This window comes from Aegilops tauschii, chromosome 5 (assembly GCF_002575655.3).
Source record: "Aegilops tauschii subsp. strangulata cultivar AL8/78 chromosome 5, Aet v6.0, whole genome shotgun sequence".
NCBI lineage: Eukaryota > Viridiplantae > Streptophyta > Magnoliopsida > Poales > Poaceae > Aegilops > Aegilops tauschii.
This window is the reverse complement of record NC_053039.3, coordinates 369,895,041-369,917,792: the sequence shown is the minus strand read 5'-3', so window position 1 is coordinate 369,917,792 and position 22,752 is coordinate 369,895,041. Positions and strand designations below refer to the sequence as shown.

Sequence of the window (22,752 nt, the reverse complement as noted above, 5' to 3'; positions counted from 1 at the left end):
CAAACTACTAGTTTCATCACAAGCTAGCAATGACCAAACCAGCATCTAGAAGACATACATCAGTGGACAACCAGCACACAGTTACCAATTTTCATAGCCCGTCCCTGGCTCATGCGAATCTGAAATTAGTCGGCACTTCCCCTCTGCAAGCAGCATCATAGTCTTCCGCGAGGTATGGTGCAGCTTCCTTGTGAGGGCATATGAACTTCTCCACGAACACCTTCTCGGTCGCCTTGACAATTGAAAAGTAACTCCATCCGAGATTTAGCAATCCATTTTCCTTAAGGAACTTCATAACATAGTACCGGGGCCTCAGTCGACCCTCCAGGCTAAGACAGAGCATTACTGACCGAGGAGCAATGTACGCCGGTTCCAGCCCCACCTCAGAGATAAGGAACTCGGACGTACGCAGGAGCGTGTCCTCAGACCTCGACAGCACCATTGGAGATCTACAGACAGCAATGCCCACCTCAGCATCGGACCACCTGAACGTCTTCTTCAAGTACGCCACTTCGGCGGCGATCTTCTCCTCGCTGCGGAACGCGACAGCCTGCATCGCTTTTCTGAACATCCCGGAGCCGCGGCGCACACCCAGGCTTTCGGTACATGCCGCCATCGCCCGGACCTTCTCTGGTTTGGTGCTAAGCAGCCTCGGAAGAGAGGTGCACAGCTTGGCAATATCACAAGCACCTAGCCCGCACTCCCGCAGGAATGCGAGGTTGGGCTCTACCACCTTGTCGATGTTGGATGACAGGAGGTAGGAGTTCTGCTTGAGAACGCGAAGGAGGTTCTCGGGGGATCCGAAGAGGGGCAGGTAGTAGTGCAGCCTGGAGACGACGGGTTTGCAGCGGAAGATAATGCAGCCGAGCATAACGAGCTGAGCGATCTGAGAACGCGACATGCCCATGCCGGCGAGCCCCTTGACATTGGAGGTTAGTGTGTCCACTTTGGCGCAGAGCAGCCGCGGGTCAGCGGCGACGAGGGCGGCGACGTCGGCGCTCGAGAGGCCGAGGCCGGCGAGGAGGGCGAGGACGGAGTCGGGTTTGGAGGGTGACTTGAGGCCGGAGAGTTTAAGGGAAGCCTTGAGGGCCTGGGGTCGGGTGAGGCCGCAGGTGGCGACGAGGTAGTCCTCGACGGCGAAGCCCGGGTTTGCCGGAACGGGGGGCGCCGGCTCTGTGGTTGAGAGGAGACGGCGGAGAGAGGAGATGGGAGAGGCGGGGGCTGAATAGAGGACATGGGTGAGGATGCAGCTGCGGAGGCGGATCATGGCGGCCGCGACGGCGCGATCGCGGTGAGTGCCGGCGGCAGCGGTTATCTTCCCGGCGATGGGGGTGGGGAATGCTGATGAGTTGCAGGTGTGCGCTAATTTTTTTTAAATAATACATTTTTTTTATTAATTTGCATAAATATTACGCCCAAAAAATGATTTTCAAAAATAATACACCGTCGGCCCACAGCAGGCCGACTGGTCCTAGTCGGCCCACAGCAGGCCGACTGGACCCACAACAGGCCGACTGGGGTCCTAGGTCCAGTCGGCCTGCTGTGGGCCGATAGGAACTAATTGGCCTGCTGTGGGTCGACTGGTGCATGCATACCATATTACAGATTTTTTTTGCTTACAGATTTTTTTTCAAAACTATGACGTATTTGCGCGCAACCCTTTTCCCTCAATATTTTCCCGCCAACTCTTTCCCGCCACCCGTTTCTCATCCGCCGTTTCCCGCCATATGTTCCCGCCAACTCTTTCCCCCCACCCGTTTCCTGCCATATGTTCCCGCCAACTCTTTCCCGCCATATGTTCCCGCCAACTCTTTCCCGCCATACTGCAGTCGTTTTTTCCCGCCATTTTCTCCTCCCTACCTATAAAACCCCCTTCAGACGGAGGTGGATAAGCATTCCAGTGTAGTGTAGTTGAGATGTCGCATTATCCTTTCTATCGTAGTTTTCACCCTGGGATGAGCAGGACTCTTTTGAGGCCAGCTACCGATTTCAGGATGGACAATAGGATAGTTCCATGGGACGAACTTACCGGTAGTGACACCATAATGAATGAGTTGGCTCACGAATTACGTAGCTCTGGTGGCCTGAAAGGACCTATGAGGAGGTACGTAAAGAACTTCTTAGGTTGCATGAAAGGTGGAAGAAGGTAGTGGTGCCGAAGAGTGAAACTTTCAGAAGGATTGCAGCAAATAATCCATGTTTATGGACTGAGGAGAGCGAGGACGAAGATGATATCTTCATGCCGCCGCTTCCGGGTTCTGCATCGTCGAAGGACAAGGTTTCTGCATCGTCGAAGGGCACGACTTCTTCATCGTCGAAGGGCAAGGGTTCTGCATCGATCGAGAATGACGATGATGACTTCATGTAGTTTTTATGCTGTATGTTGCAAGTTCAGTCGTACGTACCGTTTAATTTAGATGTAATTCTATCTAGTTGTTTGTAATGTCTTGTTGTATGAGCATTATGTTCTATCTAAATATGATCTTGTAGTTCAGATAACAGAGTACTAAAATAGAGTAGGCATATGTCTCATACATAAGTACATAGTCATTTGTCTCATACATAGAATAGACATAAGTCTCACACAGAAATAGATGGTAATGTCTGTATGGATAGATAGAAGCGTCAGTGACGACGTCTGGCCTGGCGGGGAGGCGGATCTGGAAGCGGCGAGCATCCCCACCTGTCGGGTGGCCTAATGTGACGAGGAATCTCAGACTCTTCCTGGTCATGCTGTGTATCCTGTGTGGGGCCTGGTGAAGGAGTCGAAAACATGTTCATCCACTGTGTGTGCTGCGACATCTGAGCCTGTATGTTCTCCTCGGGATGTTGATCACTCCCCACGTATCATGTGATGCCGACATAGATGCCTGATATCCGTATGCTCCTGCGCGATGGAACGTTTCATCATGAAGAATGAGGTCGCGTCAATTAATATTGAAAACAATAAATATGAAGACACATACCTGCTGGATGTGACGGCTGCTCTGGCTCAAACACGAAGCTGGATGAGGGACCGTGCTGCTGTGGCTGTGGAGAAAACACGAAGCTCGGCGAGGGACCGTGCTGCTGTGGCTGTGGAGAAAACACGAAGCTCGACGTGGGACCATAGTGCTGTGGTTGCTGCCATGTTGAACTGCCAGGTTGGTCAGGACGGGGTGGCCTGGTTGTCGGCTGATGTGCTAGACGTGGACGTGGTTGATGTCGGTGCGTTGAGTGACGCGGCTGCTGCTGCTGGTGCTGAACAACGTCGGTTCTCGGGTGCACGTGATAGCCTCGTATACAGTCCGTATCTTATTCTGAATTCTTTCCAAGAAGGGCTGTAGCACTGGACGGTGCTGAAGAAGAGGTCGAGACGACAGTGATCGTCCAAAGGTGGTTACGTCTTCGTAGAGTTCGTGTGTCAAGGTAGCCTGCAAATTTCCATGACGATTAATAATGTCTGTCTCTTGCACGTCAAAATATGTGACAACATTACTTAAAGAAAATATATCTTACCGCGTACTGCCTAGAGCCCGAAGTGTCATAGCTCGGGTACATATCCGACAGAGTAGGATCCGGTATCTCCTCTGGGTGGGAGTGCTCAACGATGCGTAACCGTGTTCCGGTCAAGTAGCGCCGCAAATAGAGATTGAATTCATTGAGATCAAAATGGTGATTCTCGTGCCATAGATGTGTGTTTGCTGTCTCCCATTCTATAACATACGGCTCTAGTCTAACTAGCCAGTCAGCAGTTGTCCTGGTCATGCCCTTCCTTGTCGTCCTAAAATTGTGGGTTGTGTTCAACAATTACCTAAAGCTTCGAATGGAGTACTATGAAAGATAATGCAACATTGAAAAACTGGTTAATACCTGTGGATGTGTGCTGGCACCGGGTTCTCTATAGGGGAGGCAGCTCCAACTGCAGAAGACCAAATTGCCTCATAACCCTCTGTTGTGCCATCTCCTCGACGAAGACATCGAAGATGATCTTTGATTTTGTCATCCAGTAATCTCGGTCCCTTGTGCATAGCACAGACATACCACCAGGATATCTCGCTTGTATGGCTGCTTCCGTGTAGGGCTGCCAGATGACCCCGGTGTATGCATCGAACTGCTCATTCAATGCTATGTATGCCTTCCTGGTCTGATCACTAGCAAAGTGTCTCTGCAGAAAACAAAAGTTAGTAGCCGCTAGCATCGAACTATCTCTTGTGCAGAAAAAAGTTGCATTAAACTACAACACGGTGCATACCTCGCGACGTGTCCAACACAGACCGAAAGTAGGCATGTCGATGCCGTCAACATCAAACATGGCGTCTATAGGCTCACGAATACGTACATCTGGTCGCCCTATAGAGAACCTCTCCCACGACCACAGCTGTAGGAATAGGGGGCATCCAAGAAGGGCTGGCTTTCTCGATGTAAGCTGGCAACCGTTGCACATACCTCGGTATGTAGCCGCCAAGACCGCCGAACCCCAACTCCTCTGTCTGATCTGATTAGCCGTCTGAGCGCTCGCTATCTCGAGTGCCATAGGGATGTAGAGCGCGCTAATAGTGGTGACATGGTTCTCTGTGAACATCACCTTGCCGAAAAGCCACATTAAGTAGGCCTCCAGGCTCCGAGTGATCTGTTCCGCAGTCAACGGCGCCCGGAAGTTCTGGATCTGCATTAAGCAAAAAGAAAGTTTTAGTAAGCCGCAATTATTTTCTGTAAAACCGTATGCACGATAACTTGAAGATAAGAGATAGGGGAAATTACCCGGAAATTGAGCAACCACTTATACTTAGGTCCGTGATGCTCCCAACCGGATCCGGAGCATCCGAAAAAACACCATGAAAACGTTGTGTAAGAGCTCGCTCCCAACCAGCCGGTGCATCCAACGGTCCTACGGCATGACCTGCCAACGGTAGTCCGAGCAAAAGTGACACATCCTCCAGAGTAGGAGCCATCTCTCCCCATCTGAAGTGAAACGTGTGGGTCTCTGGCCTCCAACGGTCCACTAAGCAGCTCAGCAAGGACCCGTCGATGGTGAGGCGTTTCTCACCCGGGATAGACTCAACCAGACGCGCGAAAGGTAAAAGGCCGGCCCATTTCAACCTTCATCAGAGAACATTTCAGTTAGTGTCTCCCATTAATATGCATGTCAGTGTGCAAATTAATAAAGCACGTACCGCTGAAGCCATCCTGGGTGTATCATCCAGTTTTCCTTAGGAGTGCGAGTGACCAGAGGCTCAAGCTTGCGCTCATACCATATCGCAGCACGATGACCCCTATCAATGTCCCCATTCAGCAACCACAATCCCGACATTCCTGCACATAAAAAATTCAGAACATAGTGTCACACTTAATACAAATCTCCTCTCAAGCGCCGCATGCATACAAATTCAGAACATAGTGTCACACTTAATAAAAATTCAAAATATAGTGTCACACTTAATACAAATTCAGAACATAGTGCCACACTTAATACAAATTCAGAACATAGTGCCACACTTAATACAAATTCAGAACATAGTGCCACACTTAATACAAATTCAGAACATAGTGCCACACTTAATAAAAATTCAGAACATAGTGCCACACTTAATACAAATTCAGAACATAGTGCCACACTTAATACAAATTCAGAACATACTATTGCTAGCTTAGCTTCTTCCTCTCGCCCTTACTCCTCTACTGCCTCTACCTCCTCTTCTTCCCCGGTTGCCTCGTCCACGCCCAGTGACGAAAGTGGGACAATTAGTGTCCCTATGGCAAAATTCATTGCATAGAATGCATTGCCTAGTTGGACCTCCTGCTTCAGATTCATCCATATCATTCCGGATGCGCTGACACTGCCGTCTGCCTCTACTTGTACGCATATGCTCTGGGTTTGGAATGTAACGCCTTTCAGCGGGGTTGACGCTATTGAAATTACCCATTGATCGAAAACCCATCAGCTCACATGTCCAGGTATTGAGGACATACTCTTTCAGAAAAAATGGAGAAACAAACGATATTGCGTTCATTCCAAGCTGCCCGCAAGCAGCAAGTACATGTGAGCAAGGTAGGTGAAGCAATTTCGGTTTGTTGCATGTGCACTCACACGTTGGCCAGGCTTCATTACCGATTTTCACCTCATGCGTCCTCAACTCATTTGCACATCCGAATTTGTTGTTGGCTAAGCGGACCTCAAACCTTCTTTCTTGAGTACCGATGGCGACTACAGTGTGTGACCTAGCTTTTTGCATCTTGTTGTCCATGTACTTCGTGACTCTTTCACAGTACCGTGTATTTGGGTTGTTTAAGATATGCTGCTCTGCTTTTTGACGTCTATCTCTGAAATACTTGACGGTGCCATAGAAAATACCCTCAACGATGGCTGTAAGTGGCAATGCCCGGTTTCCTCTGAGGACAAAGTTGTATGTTTCCGCGAGGTTCGTTGTCATGACACCGTACCTTGCTCCATGTGTGTCATGTAGCAAAGACCACCTCTCCAGAGGCTCATGCTCTATCCACTGCTCGAAGGTTTTAATGGACCTCCCGAGCCTTCTCCTAGTACCAGGTGGGTCAAAGCCTGGCAGGTCACATAGCCCAACAGGCTCCTCCTCCACGGCCGCTGTTCCTGTTGCCAACTGTGCAGCTACTGCTTCAACATGTGCCCTCACCACTGCATCTCTTGCAGCTTTCCTGTCCCTCACGTGTCTCTGCGTGCACACATTAAGTCTGTCGCGTATCAAATTGTACTTCCATAACTGGTTCTGCTTGCAGAGTTTTTTAAAATGTGCACATCCTTGCTCCTCGCGTGGGTCTACCATCGGCGGAGACGAACACTCGCTGGCTTCGAAGGAAGAACGCGAAGGCGTTCCGGTTGGGCCTGGAGCAGTCTGCGCGCGAGGTGGCGAAGGCAGTGGCGGAGGAGGCATGGGTGGCCATGCTCAAGCGGAAGCAGGACTGCATCATCCGGAGGATGAAGGGCTAGATCGTCCTCTCCTCTTCATCTGACAGCTCCGACAACCCACCTCCGACCGTGGACACCTATAGCAGCGCCGACGATCGGAAGGGCAAAAGGCCGAGGAAGTGGTGAAGCTCTATCGTCTCCGTCCTTTATTTGACGTATTTACTATATAGTTTAAACTTGTCTGTCGTTTATGTGGATTATGTGAAGTGTGGAGATCTTTTGGTGATATATGAATGTTGATTGTATGTGCATTTTGAAGTCTGTTTGATGATCTACGTTGTTTTTATTCACTTTGCATGCTTTAGGATGGATATAGTGTACCGGATTTAGATACACGGATGTCGACACGACAATCTGAGTATTGTCCGGTCACTGTCCGTGGACGCGTCCGAATGCGCCTGCGGACGTATGGAGCGTCGGATTTGTCAACCACGGCTGTAGATGCTATTAGTGGCCGTATTTTCGATATTGTCTTTACTGTTAATGTGTCACAAATTTGGAAGGGTATTGAGTATAGATTAGTGTCATTACAAAATGGCTTATACTAGAAGGATTGGGCGCGCTTTGCTGTGTTGTTGGCGTTGAGGGTTTTTTATTAAAAAAAAGTTTGCACCCTCTGTTTCAAATATAAGGCGTATTTTTTGGAAATAGTCTAAGATCTTTAAGTTTAACCAAATGCATAGAAAAATATATCAATAAATAACATCTCTTGATACCAGTATTCTAGCTTATGGTTCATGTGGGATTCCTTGCTACTTCCTATAGCTCTTCTTTTGCAGATACATTAGCAACTTTGGCCTCTATGATTTTGATTACCGAGGGACTCTGATACCAGTGCTCCGAAACAAAGAAAAAGGTGCGTGCCGCACTCACGAGGGACTGCCAGTGAGATACTGGAGGAAGGTGGGGATGACGTCAAGTCCGCATGGCCCTTATGGGCTGGGCCACACACGTGCTACAATGGCAATGACAATGGGAAGCAAGGCTGTAAGGCGGAGCGAATCCGGAAAGATTGCCTCAGTTCGGATTGTTCTCTGCAACGTGCCTGGAACTCCGAACGACCCTTATACTGTTTTGCTTTCTGCAAATCAGTATCATTGAATTCATCATGATGTGAATTTTAATATTTATTTATTTAATTGTGGATGTTGATATTTCTGTCTGTGAACTTGGTCAAAGTTAAAGATATTTGAGTTTTCAAAAAACTAATACACCTTATATTTCAAAACTAAGGGAATATTTCGTTTGGTGAGTGGGAGAGATGATGGAATGTGTTTTATTTTTATTTATCATGTGACGTTTTGATGGTCCTTCGCGGTGTCGTTCTGTGTTATCTGCTAATCAACCCATATCTATGTGGGTAAATTTTCTGCGTCGGCGGGTGCGTGTAATATATTGGTGCTACATTATCACATGTTGGCGCGTTTATTTCTAGGTGGTGAGAGGGTGCATGGGATTTATATATTTTTATAAGCGGTTGCTGCCGATTAATTTGAAAAAAATGACCCGGTTAAAATGTGAACCAAATCCAACACTAAATATCGCTATCAAATGGGAGAGCTCCAAAATTAGAAAGCACAGTAAAATAAAAGAATTAAATGAGAGAGCTTCTTAAGAAATTGTTGTTTCAATCAAAATTAGATGACCAAACTTCAAATTGATGACCTCAATTAATTGTGGGGGTCTTAAAACTTAGGGAACATATTGTAATTATTAATTAAATTAATATATTTCACGGACGCAGCACAAGGTCACATGTTCGAGCCCCTATGTGCCCCGTTATTTATTTGTGTTTCTATTTTTATTATTGTCCCATCCAGTTGGAGAGAGAAGGCCTCTAGTAGGCGACCGAAATACGTATGCCCAATAGTAACCTAGGACCGGTGCACCAAGTTCAAGGGTCGTATTGAAGATCTGAGTTTAAGGACCTTTTCGAATATGGCCACCAAGTTCATGGGACAAATGCACATTTTACTATATTGGAACCGACAAGTAAGTTTCAGTGGCATCCCCGAAAACTCTCCTCCCATGTCGTTCCCACGGGCGGCCCCGGAGCAAACCCTCCCCTCGCCCGACGCTGGCGTGACTTATCAAGCTAAGCCCACGTAGCTTGGGAGGGGGGATTCTCCTCTTGCTATTGGGGATTGGGCGACGCAAGCCGTTCGCTCCGATGGGTGCTCAACCAGACGCGTGCGCTGGCGCGGGTGCTCGCGCTCGGGGCGGTGCGGTGAGGCGGTGCAGGCAGGGCGGCATGGCATAGGGTGCAGCTACACGTGTCCTTTGGTGGAGGAAGGGCACTTCTTCATCCTGCTCGGCGGCCGGCGGCCAGGGCCGCGGTTCTAGTGGATGGCTCCTATGGCGGCGTCTCCAGGCGTGCGGTGGCACGGATCCGGTGGTAAGGGGGTCGTTCATGCCGCGGCGTCTCCGGGCATGCTAGGGCTAGGCTTCCTACCTCAGCGCTCAGATCCGGCCAGCCCAGATGAGGAGAGGTGGCAGCCCTCCCGTCCCTGCTCGCATGCTACGTGATTGTTGGGCTAGGTCTTGCGGTGCAGTGATTGCTACTCGAGTTCCTCGGCAGGAGGTGTGGAGCTCTGATCTGGCTCGCCAAGGGTTGGTCGACGCAGTGGTGCCGCTCAAAGGCGGAGCAGTGACGGCAAGTGTGATGGTGGTCCCTGTGTGGCGATGACGTGATTGCTATGCAGGCATGCATGGGTCAGCAGAGGTGTTGCGTGGGAGTGGAGATTTCACTGCTCCAGGCTAAATATTCTCCGGTTCTTGCTGGCAGGCAGCGGCGGCGCCCGTGGGTGTCGCTATCTTCCTTAGAGGTGTCGTTGTGGAGATTTGTGAATCCTCAACTCTTGGATCAAGATCTTTGGGAAAAAGTCAGGATATGGCACCATCTTTGAGATCGTGGCCCCTTTTGTGCTTCCAGCAGGCTAGACGTGCACGGCATCGCGGTCGGCTGGTGCCCGACCGACGGTGTGGGAGGTTGCTGTGTTGTTGCAACTTGTGTGGTAATGACGATGATGTTGAGCGGAGCCGGCTCGTGGCTTGTCCGTCTACTATCAATGATCTGGTGCGCCAATGGATGCGCCTATGTTGGTTTCTTGCTGTGATAGAGAAGTCGAAGTTGCGGGAGGCGGGGCCACTATGAGAACGATAACTCCATGAGGGTGGTTTTCAGTGGGTGGTGCTCTCCGGATGTTGTGCTGTCTAGGTTGGTGTGAGGCTTACTTCTTCTCATGTGAAGCTCTTCAGCAAAATCAGAGATGCCATGTCCTCGACACTTCAGTCGACAATTTGGCGTTGCTTTGTTGTTCAGTGCAATCTCTCGACGGTTGGTAAGTGTGTGCTTGTCCAAGGCGAAGTCAAAGTCGTCTAATCAGATGTGATGGATGATGCCGATAATGCTCTCAGTTGGTATTGACGATCTGACTATGTCAGTGGGTGTGTGTCATGATCTTATTTGTGGCCAGGTCGTCCACGTGTGCCCCATGTGGGATTTGTAATCTAGATTTTCGCTCGGTTTCCTTTAATTAACCGGAAAACTCTCTTCTTCTTAATCAATGAAAATAGCAAATATTTTGCATCGTCTCAAAAATAAAGAGTAGACCACCAACCTGATGTTCACCTGGCCACCTACCAAGTTTGTGAGGCAGGTGGCATGTGGTGCATTAGGGTCTAGATACCCTTATTAGAAAGAGGTAATTACACCACCAGCCTGAAATTGCTACAGATTTTTACTTTAGTGCTTGAATTTGAAAAATACATTGAACTGATTTCATAACTTGGCATGGACATGCAAATACGATTCAAATCATACATGTATACCTCCATGAGGTTGACAAGGCACACCAGCATGCATGGGCCCGTTGTCATCGACCGACGCTAGGAGGAGGATGTGTGGCCTATTTTTGCAGAAAACGCCTTGAATTATTTTCTTCTTACGAAAAACCCTCAGAGAGAAACAACAAATATTGCAGGTGGGTACTCGAAACCAAGACCTGTCGCTTGCATGTGCGCGTTGCTAGCCAGCAGACAAAATCAATTTTGCTGCCCTGCCTATATTCACATGATTTATAAAGGCTGATTGACATAAACGAAGAAATTATTCCAGCAAAAATAGTGTCGGGACAGTGATTGGAAACTGCACCCCTAAGACTGCCACAGTGGAGAATTATATACACATCTCTAGACTATTACTATTTTTATAATGGGTAGTAACATAAGTATGGTGTCATGCCAAGTTTTATTTATTAGATTATAGACTCATATTGCATTGGGACATGTGATGTTACGGTAACTAGCTAAATTACTCAAACTACCTCTTTCCTCATTAACTCATTGTCACATAAATAAATTTGCTGAGTTTAACTCGATGTTACTGCTAAAGTTACTCCCACTGTAGCTAATCTAAGGCTATAGCGGCCAAGATACCAGTCAAACCCAAGACATGTAATAATATTACAAAGGATAAATATTTGTTTATAACATGGTCCGCTCGTGTAGGTAAAACGGGCACAGTGCGCCCCATTTTCAACTTGCTAGTTTTTCCATTTTAAATATTTGTAGAAATATGTAAATTATAATCATGTGTTATCAACAATACTGATATAATTAAAATAAATGAAAATTAAAATTTTCGTAAAATATCTACTTAATAATTTAACAAAAATAAACATTATTAAATTACCAAACATAAAATATTTTACATCTTTAAGAAAATACTAAAGTAATTTAACTCTCATATAAGTTTATAATTTCCCATGTTTATAACAAAATATTCATGTAGTACATAAAAGTGTTCGCATTCCAAGAAATTTTTTGTGCTGTTTTCAAAAGTTTATATAGTATAAAAAAGTTTGTATGTTTTTTTTAATATGATCCTAGTGCACCCTCAGATTGCAGATCCTCACATGGATAATATTTGAATCTGATAAAAAACTTATAATTCATAAATATTTTAAATTGTATGAATATGTTTTAAAATAACACGTGAATTCTTTTTAAAATGACAAGTAAATTTTGAAATTATGTTTATTATAAGTCATAGATACTAATTATAATTTAGAAATATGTGACTTTTTGGTTGGAGTGGTATCAAGGCTGCTATATAACCTTTGGTCGGATGTTTGAATCACAGACCCGGCATTGTCTTTTTTTGCTGGATTAAATTTCTTTAATTCATGTTGTTCCGTCCGGCGTATATAAACAGTGTGAATCCTCACATGGTAGCATATTTGAATCGGCCAATTGGCTAGCAAGGCGTGCATGCTAAAGGCTGGTCACGTGTTCGAACCCCCACAAGACCACTAGTTTAAATGCCCGTGCGTTCCTACGAGCGAGACCAAGACCACAAGTATGTATATAGATGCATTTTGGAGTGTATATTCACTCATTTTGCTTAGTATGTAGTTTCAAAAATTCTGAAATGGGAATGATCATCAAAATTAAAATCTGCTCAAACAGTGCACTTACATTTTGACTAATTTTTAGTGATTTTTTCTTTTTTGTACAAAACTGCTCGAATTTTATTTGATCACCAAACTTTGCAAGTGCCCATAACATTTGTTGATGATCATTCCCACAAAGTTTCAGAATTTTTTAAAATGTTTTGCTACGTTTTCTCGCATGGGCGCACCGAGCAAGGATGTAGAAAAACCACTCTTTTATCTTCCTTGTCAAATGGCTTGACAGATTTCCGGAGTACAACGGTCGTTCCTTCTACATCTCTGGTGAGAGCTACGGCGGACACTATGTGCCGCAGCTCGCGGCCACCATCCTGAGCCACAACCTGAATATCAGTGGCGGATCTAGAATGACCATCGTGGGGTCAAACATTTCAAAGGATGGTGTTTTTTTTTATGAAAACACATTGCGAATAGTTAATAAAGTACTGAGTATGCATATGAATGCACTAGTAAAAAAAGTTCTGCAAATTGTATGTGGGGGGGGGGGGGGGGGGGGGGCATGGCCCCCACCACCCCACCCCTAGATCCGCCACTGTCAATTATCCTCGGGTGCAAGAGGCCATGCATGCTAGACCAACAGAGTGGTCACACTGCGCGTAAGATTAATTGCTTGACTAGGACAGTAAAACAAAACACCTTTGCAGCAAAAAAACTCCCCTAACTGACGCTCGATCTACTACTTTTGCATCAAACTGAAGTGGAATGATGGACCGACGTCGATGCTGCCAACCCTTAAGTGGATGATGGAGCACAACCTCCCCGTGTGGCTGTACAGGTAACGCCAAACCCAACACCGAACCACAAGCAAGATATGCCAGAGTGTGTAACAGTGGAAAGTTTTTTCTTTTTCAGCGGCGACTTTGACTCCGTATGCCCGTTCACCGCCACGAGGTACACCCTACATGCCCTCGGACTTGATGTCACGGAGCCATGGCGCCCATGGACAGTAAACAACGAGGTAAACTGAGCGCTGACGTTGCAGTTGTCAGTGGAGATTATCACTTGTGACAATGCTGCTCTGCTTTGTTGCAGGCTGGAGGATACATTCAGGGGTACGAGGGTGGGCTGGTGTTTGCGACCGTCAGGGGTGCGGGGCGCATGGTCCCTGCCTACCAGCCCGAGCGAGCTCTGGCGTTGATCAGCGCCTTCCTCGATGGAAGACTTCCACCGCGCTAAGACATGTGAACCAATCGAGTAGAAATCGCGTTCATGAAATGCTCAAGAACCGCACACTGCGTGTCGTCAAGGGTGCAGCCATGTAATCGTGCATGTAATATGTTGTTGCCTTTAATAATTATTACAAAAAGAAATGCACTAGTTTGTTGCCTCTTATGTAGATTAGATTGAATAGATAAGCTGAGGTGCTACAGCAATTTGTCATATAAGATGAAATATGTGTTGTGTTGTTACTAACGAGCTTACCGAGCTACTCGTGAAACTCGTTAGCTCGTTCGTTAAGCTCGTTAAGCTTAACGAGCTGAAATTGATGATTAGCTTTGTTCATTAAGAAGCAAGCCACGAGCCTAACGAGCGGAACTATCGAGCGCTCATTAAACTCGTGAGCTACGAGCTTTTGGTACAGCCCTAGAGGCGGGCTACTACTAAATGTCGATTATACTCTGTTTGACGCTCCCTATTAGCTTCATAATAATTGTACTAATATTTGACAGAGGAAAAGGAAATCTTGTCGAACTAGCTAGAAAATACGTTCAGCTGTCTTTCCGAGGCCAAAACTATCGTCAAGCGTTCCACTAATCATCTCACGATTTATGTGACGAAATTGCTAGCTATGATGAGCTATTGATTGTTTGCAAAATATTCTAGCAGCTAGACCTACTTGCTCAGCTTAACATCAGTTCGAAAACAAATACCAAAAAAGCCAAATCGATCAGAAACCGCGCAGAAGGTATTGAATAGATTATTGTTCTACCTTAATATTGCAGCTCTAGGCCAAAACTTCTTTTTTCCCTAGAACAATCCAGCTAGACGGCCATGGCGATCGAGTCATTTTAGGTGTCTTAGTGGTGCTAGTTCTTCGTAATAGCAGTAATGTACTTTACATGACCAGTCACTACATCTAGCTCACCTAAGAAGCCGTCGTCGTCTACCTTCTTTCTCTAGCGAGAGCTACAGCTACTGCGTGCGCGCCTCCGGTTGTCGTGCGATGGGCGTGTCAACCTCCTATCTTCAGCTGACCTGTTGCTGGTTCCCGTAGACCGGGTAGGCGCCATAGGCAGCGGCGTACATGCCCGGGTCAGGGAACGGTGCCGCGGGGTAGCCGTACCCGTTGTAGAACGGCGAGGGCGCGTAGTACATCCCGTTGTTCCACTGGTTGCCGTTGTCACTCCTCAACTGCAAAGAAGAGATGCAGTAGCGTCAGGTTCTTGGGTTATGTTGGCTGCATAATTTTACTGTTTAAGGAGGGAGGGAAGGCAACATGAGCATATGATGGTACCTGCTTGTTTGCTGGATTGCGACCCCATGAAAGGCGCACGGTCTGTTTCCCGATGGTGCTCCCATTTAGCCCTTGCAATGCATCTTCTGCATTCTTTCTGAGAAAGGGAAAAACCTTGACATCATTAATCGATCGGATTCCATCATGGTGACAGAGCCAATGCAACGAAACAAAAATTGTATGTGGGGAGGAACTGAAAAGTATAGAATTGCATGGCCAATAATCCATACCTCTGAAGAAACTGCACGAACCCACACTGTTTCCCAACGGGAATCTTCACAGAGGAAATCTCACCATACTGGGTGAAGGTTTGCTTAAGATCATCTTCACTAACATTTGGGTCAAGCCCACCGACAAATACCTAAGGACAATTAAACAACGATGATAAGAGAAAAGCTGTAACGATGTATATTGCATAAGTTACAGCCGATGCATCTGTACTCACAGTTGTGTTTGTCAAATCTCCGTCTGATCGAGCAGATGAACCAGTAGATCCAGAAGTACCTACACCAAACATTTTTTCAGGAAACAGAAATAAACAGTCACAGCTATGAAAACAACATTAAATGGTTCCTGTAGAATTTTTTATCTAGAAGAATAATGTTAATAGCAATTCACAAGTTCTCAGATTTTATTTGACTAATCAATAATATTCTCTAAAATATGAACTTATCTCATTATCACCAATACAAACCCACTTTCCAAAAAGGTAGTGCGGAAAAACAGCAAGGCATGAATGCAGAGCAAAAACAGTTTTCTACATAGATAGTGTTAAGTGTGAACTATATTCTGAACGAATCTCCCTCCCAAACAAATGCTGAATGTAAACAAGTCCAGATGTGTGATAAAGAACAAGTGAAAATTTCAAGTTAAAGTGGCAAAGAGATGCTAAAGGGCAGGGAACTAACTAAAAGTAGTCCCACCTAGAAACCAGAACTTCTACGAATGGTTAAAATCAAAATCATTGGAATCAGCGCTAGCTCGGATGGCTAGAGCTTATGGGTGTAAGCTAGCCCACCCGCATTCGATCCACAGGAAGGTCTCATTTCTACCTAAATAACGAACAGTTAAGGGAGGGAACTTCCCCCTTAAACCACGTTTTAAAATCATTGGAATCTCGCCCCATCAGTAATCCAACAGCCAGGCTCATATGTTTGCATATAGGTAGAGGGTTGTGTGGATTTAGTTTCAGACTATATCAAAAGAAAACGTAAATTAACAGGGAAAGAACACAACCAAATCAAGGAACCTCCATTCAGTTGGGCCAACAATTAATTCAGAGCACATAGGAAACTGAGAAACTTGTCAACTAACCTGAAGATTTTCTGGGAGTTGCAGGGCCAATCCTCATGGGCCTAGTTGAGCAATACACTCCATTCATCTCGGTCATGGCGTTTGTCTTCTCACTATCATCTCCAAACCGCACAAAGCCATAGCCCTTGGATCTACCAGTGTTAGCATCAATAACAACTTTTGCACCTTTGACAGAGGAGTACCTGCTGGAGAAAGTCTCTAGCAATGCAGTATCATTGACATCAGAGGCAAGATCGCCTACAAATATGGAATGATCTGAAGCAATGTCCGAACGCCTATCCCCCATGCTAAATGATGCCCAGTTTATCCTAAAAGGTTGGTCAGTATTTGGCATTATATGCCCAGCAAAACCATCAAGCACTTTTTCAGCTGCAGCATGACTGTAGAACTCTACAAATCCATATCCTTCTGATTGTCCGGTTTGCTTATTACGAATAACCTTGATTGCGACAACCTGCATCATATTCATACATATTAGTACAAGTTTGAGCTTGGATAGTAAGAACTGTAAATTGCATAAGAAATTAAGAAGACACATTGCAATGCAGTCTATGTTCCTCAACTGACTGGACAGTTCAGAATTTCAATTGTCAAGACACAAGCCGGCGAAACAGCCCAGTAAAACGTTTGGTTTAAGGCTGCTAAAAACGATGAGCTTTTTGTCCTCATATAAACCCCATGTATGATCAAGTCTCTCTCCATTGTTCTGGAGGTGACAATGCCGCGGCCCGTTTTAGCTGCTACAAAATGATGAAAATGGAAGTGCAGCAAAGACAGACAGTACATGAAACTGGAGCTTATAAAGGAATCATCTGTAAGCTCAGCTTGATCACATGTTACTATGTTAGTGGACACGAAAATGGAAGAGCAAAAGGTGCTACTCCCATTCAAGCAGAAACCCTCATTTTCTATCACAATAGTTGAATATTCAGAGCTCAGTTCTTCTAAAGTGTAAAGCCCTAACTCAAACTGGTTTTGAACGTAGTTTGAGAAAACTAATGTAAATGTTCTCCTTTTCTGCGAAGCAGCAGTAGATCGGCTAGTTTCTACATAGAAGAAGCACCTAATCAGCACATCCCAATCCCCAACACCGCCAAACTAAAAACGGGCCAATGAGGGGCGAAACAGATGTACGGCCATGGTGCGCCAGGAATCCTGCCGTTACGAGGTAGGCAACCTGGCACATCAGACCAAGCATATCCCCATGACCAGCACGGGAAGGGGTAGGGGGTATCTTGCCTTGCCACAGCCAATCTAGGGGACTGCGAGTTTCCAGTTTCAGGCCGCAGATCCACGCCTCCCGGGGTGCCCAGCGGTTGCTCGCCCATTTCCTCTTTCCGCACAGTGACCCAATCATTTGTACTGCCGCCCGCGTCTGCGTTCTGCGCTACCCACTGCACGCCTGCAACTATAGGCTCTACCCAGTCTTTGTTAAGATCCGCCTCTCTCTCTCTCTCCCCCGACCTCGCGCGACCCGAGAGACGAATCGCGCCTCTGAAACCTGTCGCCATTTTTCGTGGAATGGGGCGTGATTTAACCACACATTTAGTGTATCTCGCGGGCTTGTCACATCCAAGAAAAGGGTTCCTGGTCAGTGGGGTATGCGAAAGGGAGACGGTGTGTCTCTTTTTGGCAGCTTTGGCCCGGGGGCGGCGTGGACGTGGGCGAGATCTGGGGTTGGGGGAGGGAGGGAGGGAGGCGGGCGTGCTCACCTCGCCGGTGTAGCCGAAGCAGGTGTGGAGGTAGTTCTCGTCCATCCAGTAATGGAGGTCGCCGACCCAGATGGTCTTGTTCTCCTCCTGGCCGGGCTGCGCGGCGGGGGCGGGCGAGCCCATGGCGACGTGCGCCGGGCGCGGCTGCAGCGGCGGGGGCGGCGGCGCGACGGCGTGGAACGGCACGAAGTGCGGCGCGAACTGGTGGGGCGGCGCCGGCGCCATCTGGTGCGGCACCACCATGGCCGCGGCGCCCGGCGGCGCGAACGGCATGGCCACCCAATGGGGCGGCGGCGCCAGCGCCGCCACCGCCGGGAGCGGCGCCGCCCCCACCTGTTGCTGCTGCTTCTGCACGTCGCCCCCGCCGTTGGCCGCCGCTGCCACCGTCGCCGCCTGCATGGTCACCGCAAAACCAAACCTCTCCCCGCGCGTGCGTGCGTGCGTCCGACGGAGATAATTTGGAGGCGAGGAGAGGGAAGAGGTGGAGGAGAAGGGAGGAGGGAGCAGTAGCAGCTCGCGGCAGGGGGGAGGGAGGTGGCTAAATAAAGCACGCGGCGGCGGAGGATATGGGGGCGCGCGGGCCGTCCGATGGCGCGCGTGGAGGCGCCCCCGGCCGTCCGTCCCCGTCCTTGACCGGATCCACGTCCGTGTCGGCCTGACCCGGCCCCCGCGGGTTACACGTAGATTCGTTTCTGACTTTCAGGTTTAGGGCGCGGATGCGGATGCAACCTGCCCGTAAATAAATAAATGAACACTGGTAGTTAATTTAATTACCAATCATACGGTAAATAAGCGATTTTTTTACTTTTATTTGCATCCGTAGTAATCCTGCTCTGATATTCTAGTGAACCAGAGCCAATGTGAGGGATCCTGGCTGGTCAAACATTGCATGGAACCTAAATATAGCTTTTGACTGGGAGGTTTCACGGTTCTTTTTCACGGCTGAGCTGCATGGTCGGTTACGTTGGTTGTGTCATGCTGGTAATTAGGTAGGCTGGTCTAACTCTGCGCTTGCTGCGGGGTTACTAAAATAGACAGTCTCTGGAACTACTCCACTTAACTTAGCCTGCTCCGGTGATCAGTTTTAACCTACGTTTTGTGCTTTGACGACTAACTTGAGTACGCACGCACGCACGCACTTGGCCGCAGAATCTAACCTTGGCCACATGCATGTTGTGTCCTCCGTGCAGTGGCGGAGCCAGGAAAATGGAATGAGGAGGGCCGAAAGCTATTAAGCTTTGTTAGGGAAGGCCAACACATCAAGGTACACCATTTTAACAGCAGATAATTACTTGCTCACATGCATATTAGGCTTAAATGAGGGATGTTAGGGGGGCCAGGGCCCCTACTAGTCCCCCCTGTCTCCGTCACTGCTTCTGTGGATTCTTCTCCTCTTTTGTGTCCTCCACAGATGACGTTTTAGAACTAACTAACATGGTCTACGGAAAAGAGTTAATTACAGGCATTGGGTCAGACAAATTACGACCTAGTACAAATAGTTGAAGTTTTATCCTAAGTCAAATTTGTTAAAGTTTGACAAAAATATAGAAAAATCTGCAAAGATCTACAATATCAAGTATGTATATATAATATCAAAATGTATTTCGTAATGAATCTAATGAAGCAAATTTGGTGTTGTAGGTGTTGATATATTTTCATATAAACTTGGTCAATTTAGTGAAGTTTGAATTAGAACAAATCAGACCGAACTTTGATTATTTTGAAACGGAGGTAGTACTAACAAGACCGATGTTGACAAGGAATAAACCAACTCCATAACCTTGTTTGTTGACTACCTTGCCGTCTCACACAACAACAATTTCTCGAAAGATAAGTTCCTAAGGACATTTCTAACCGATCTCCTAAAAGGCCATAAGGAAGTAAATATTCTGTTTTACTCCCTTACGGCGCACCTAGCCGATCCCTTAAAAGTCTTAGTGGAGTAAAAAAATTACTCCACCTCCCTATTTCTCCTCAAATCTCCCTAAATTTACTCAATCCCATCGCGGCGAGTAAAAGTGGCGCCTCTCCCTCTCGCACCTCCCGCGCAGCACTGTCTTCCGCCGACGGAGCCGCCACCGCCACCGCCACCGATGACCGTCGAGCCGGCCAAAATGAATAGCCCGTCCCCTTCCCTCACCCCGCCGGCCATCGGCGCCGGCTTTTCGCTGCCAGAAATCACCCACGCGCCGCCGCCGAAGAAGAAGAGTTTGGGTATCAAGACCCACCGCGACCAAGTTCCTCCTCCAACAGCTCCAATGGTCTCTGGGGTGGCCACCGGCTCTCCAGCAACGGCACACCGTCCTCCTGTAGCACCTACCAGACGCAAACGGGCTTGAAAGCTGACGGTGGCGGCGGCGGAACTCGCTGAGGCGGCCGCAAAGAAGAAGATGAAGAAGGCCAAAGCGGCGCCTCGTCCTAGGCCGACGTCTCGTGCTGCAACTCCGGCTGCCCCTATGGCCACTGCTCCGGTGCGAGCGGCGGCCGCAACCGGCAACCAACATCGTGGCGGCTAATTGCTCGATGAAATGCCAACAAGGTAAAAAGAAAAACCTCGTGCCTTGTTGGTATCGGATGGTGATTGTTGGTGGTCGGTAGTGATTGTTGATAATGTTTGCTTTGATATTATAGTGCGGAGATGAACATGGTCGAATTCCTCGCCTTGTTAGAGTCCTCGGCCGCCGTTGGGCTTGATGATCTCAGCTATGACTCATTTTGGGATCATTCAGCCACCCAAGACATGGAGGGGGAGGAGGGGCGAGGAGGAGGTGGAAGAGGTGGTGGCCGAGGAGGAGGAGGTTGTGGAGGTGACCGAAGCAAGCATGAAGGTGCCGCACCCAAAACTAGAACCAAAAGGAGGACATTGCGCTTTGCGACGCTTGGTACACAGTCTCCATTGATGCAACGATCGGAACGGATCAAACCAACAACATGTTTTGGAGAGAATTACCGACCACTACAACAACTCTGTTGACGTGCGATCAAGCCGTACGCAAGGTTCTCTTGGGCATCGTTGGAGCACCATTCATGACCAACGCAACCGATGGTCCGGTTGCATCAACCAAGTCAATCATGCACCACCGAGCGGTGCTCAAGTGGCAGAGTATGGCCCCTACATCCAAGAGTTATTCAAGCATCAGAACACCAAGTTCGGCCACAAACCCTTCACGTTGCATCATTGCTACAAAGAGCTATGCAAGAACGAGAAGTGGATCCAAATAATTGCGGAGACCACTCCAAAGAGGTCAAGGTTGAGCATATCCGTTGAGGAGGAGGACGAGGTTGACGAAGATGCCCACAATAGACGGGAAGGAAACAAGATTGCAAAAGAAAGAAATAAGAGAAATGCATTAGGTGGCACTTACAAAAGAAGAACTCGTGGCAACGATCGAGACTAAGAAGATGTTGCCGGCCGAACGCAAGAGGAGAAGATGGCGAGGTGGAATGAGATCAAGGCATTGGAGGGTGAGAAATGGAAGGCCAAGTCATCGGGTGAAGAGAGGAAGTTGAAGGCGGAGGAGCGTAGGCTAGCACTTGAGGAGAAGATGATTCGTGATGCCAAGAAGGCCGAAGAATGCGCTACCATGTTCATGAATCCAAACACAATGGATGAAACCGCAAGAAAGTATTGGGAGCTCACTCGTGGAGAGATCTTGGAAGCCTCTCTTCAGAATGTTGGTGGTGGCCGAGGAGGTCGTGTTGATGGTGGTGGTCGCGGGGGTGGTTGTTGTGGAACGTTGCATGGAAAACAAAAATTTTCTACGCACACACAAGATCTATCCATAGAGATGCATAGCTACGAGAGGGGGAGAGCATCTACATACCCTTGTAGATCGCTAAGCGGAAGCATTTATCACGCGGTTGATGTAGTCGTACTCTTCGCGATCCGATCATGATCCAACCGATCTAGTGCCAAACGGACGGCACCTCCGAGTTTAGCACACGTGCGGATCAATGACGTCTCCTCCTTCTTGATCCAGCAAGCGGGAGAGGAGAAGTAGATGGGATCACAAACCAACACGACGGCGTGGTGGTGATGGTGGTGGTGGAGCACCGACAACGCTTCGCTAAACGTCGTCGGGACGAGGCGGTGGAACTACAGAGTAATGGGAGAGAGAGAGGGGCGCGAAGGGCTTGGTGTATCCTCTTGGGGGGCCCCCTCCCCTCTATATCAGTTGGGGAACGTTGCATGGAAAACAAAAAATTTCCTACACTCACCAAGATCAATCTAGGAGATGAACATCTACGAGAGGAGAGATTGCATCTACATACCCTTGTAGATCGCTAAGCGGAAGCATTAAGGAACGCTGTTGGTGTAGTCGAACGTCTTCACGATCCAATCATGATCCATCCCGCGAACTCCTGATCCAAGTGCCGAACGGACGGCACCTCCGCGTTCAACACACGTACGGCTTGATGACGCCTTCACCTCCTCGATCCAGCTAGCGATGGTGAAGTAGTAGCTCGAGTCCTCCGGCAGCACGACAGCGTGGTGGCGGTGGTGGTGGCGGAATCTCAGCAGAGCTTCGCTAAGCACTACGGAGAGGAAGAAGGATGCGAGGGAGAGGAGAGGCAGCGTCGTGGCGTAGAGATGTGTTCCAGGGGGTGCGGCTGCCCTCTCTCTACCTCTCTATATATAGGGGAAGGGAGGAGGGGGTGGCGCCCCTAGGGTTTCACCTAGGGGGGCGGCAGCCAGGGCAGATGGGATATCCCCTAGGGTGACTTGCCCCCCAAGTCGTGAGGTGGGAAGCCCTAGGGGGCGCCCCAACCCTCCTGGTTATGTGAGATGGTGTGAGGGGGGCGCTCAGCCCCTTAGTGGGCTGGTTTGCCCCCTCCCCTTGGCCCATGGGGCCCCCCAACACTTGTCGGGGCCCC

The 22,752-nt window shown here is 48.1% G+C and overlaps 3 protein-coding genes across 3 annotated transcripts; 1 reads left to right on the top strand and 2 right to left on the bottom strand.

Moving 5' to 3' along the window:
* Positions 1 to 109: 109 nt before the first annotated feature.
* LOC109763530 (uncharacterized) lies at positions 110 to 1,267 on the bottom strand. The gene has a single exon (XM_020322375.4). The coding sequence runs from the start codon at positions 1,265 to 1,267 to the stop codon at positions 110 to 112; it is 1,158 nt and encodes a 385-aa protein (XP_020177964.1).
* Positions 1,268 to 13,139: 11,872 nt separating this feature from the next.
* Positions 13,140 to 13,572, top strand: LOC141023433 (serine carboxypeptidase 1-like). The gene is made up of 3 exons (XM_073500410.1): positions 13,140 to 13,171; positions 13,249 to 13,354; positions 13,429 to 13,572. Exons 1-3 carry the CDS (start codon positions 13,140 to 13,142, stop codon positions 13,570 to 13,572), a joined length of 282 nt encoding a protein of 93 aa, XP_073356511.1.
* A 692-nt stretch (positions 13,573 to 14,264) lies between these two features.
* On the bottom strand, positions 14,265 to 18,388 carry LOC109763533 (polyadenylate-binding protein RBP47). Its single transcript, XM_020322377.4, has 6 exons — positions 17,878 to 18,388; positions 16,166 to 16,619; positions 15,297 to 15,355; positions 15,082 to 15,212; positions 14,852 to 14,948; positions 14,265 to 14,748 (listed from the first exon to the last, which is right to left on the bottom strand). Exons 1-6 carry the CDS (start codon positions 18,274 to 18,276, stop codon positions 14,584 to 14,586), a joined length of 1,305 nt encoding a protein of 434 aa, XP_020177966.1. The 5' UTR covers positions 18,277 to 18,388; the 3' UTR covers positions 14,265 to 14,583.
* Positions 18,389 to 22,752: the final 4,364 nt, after the last annotated feature.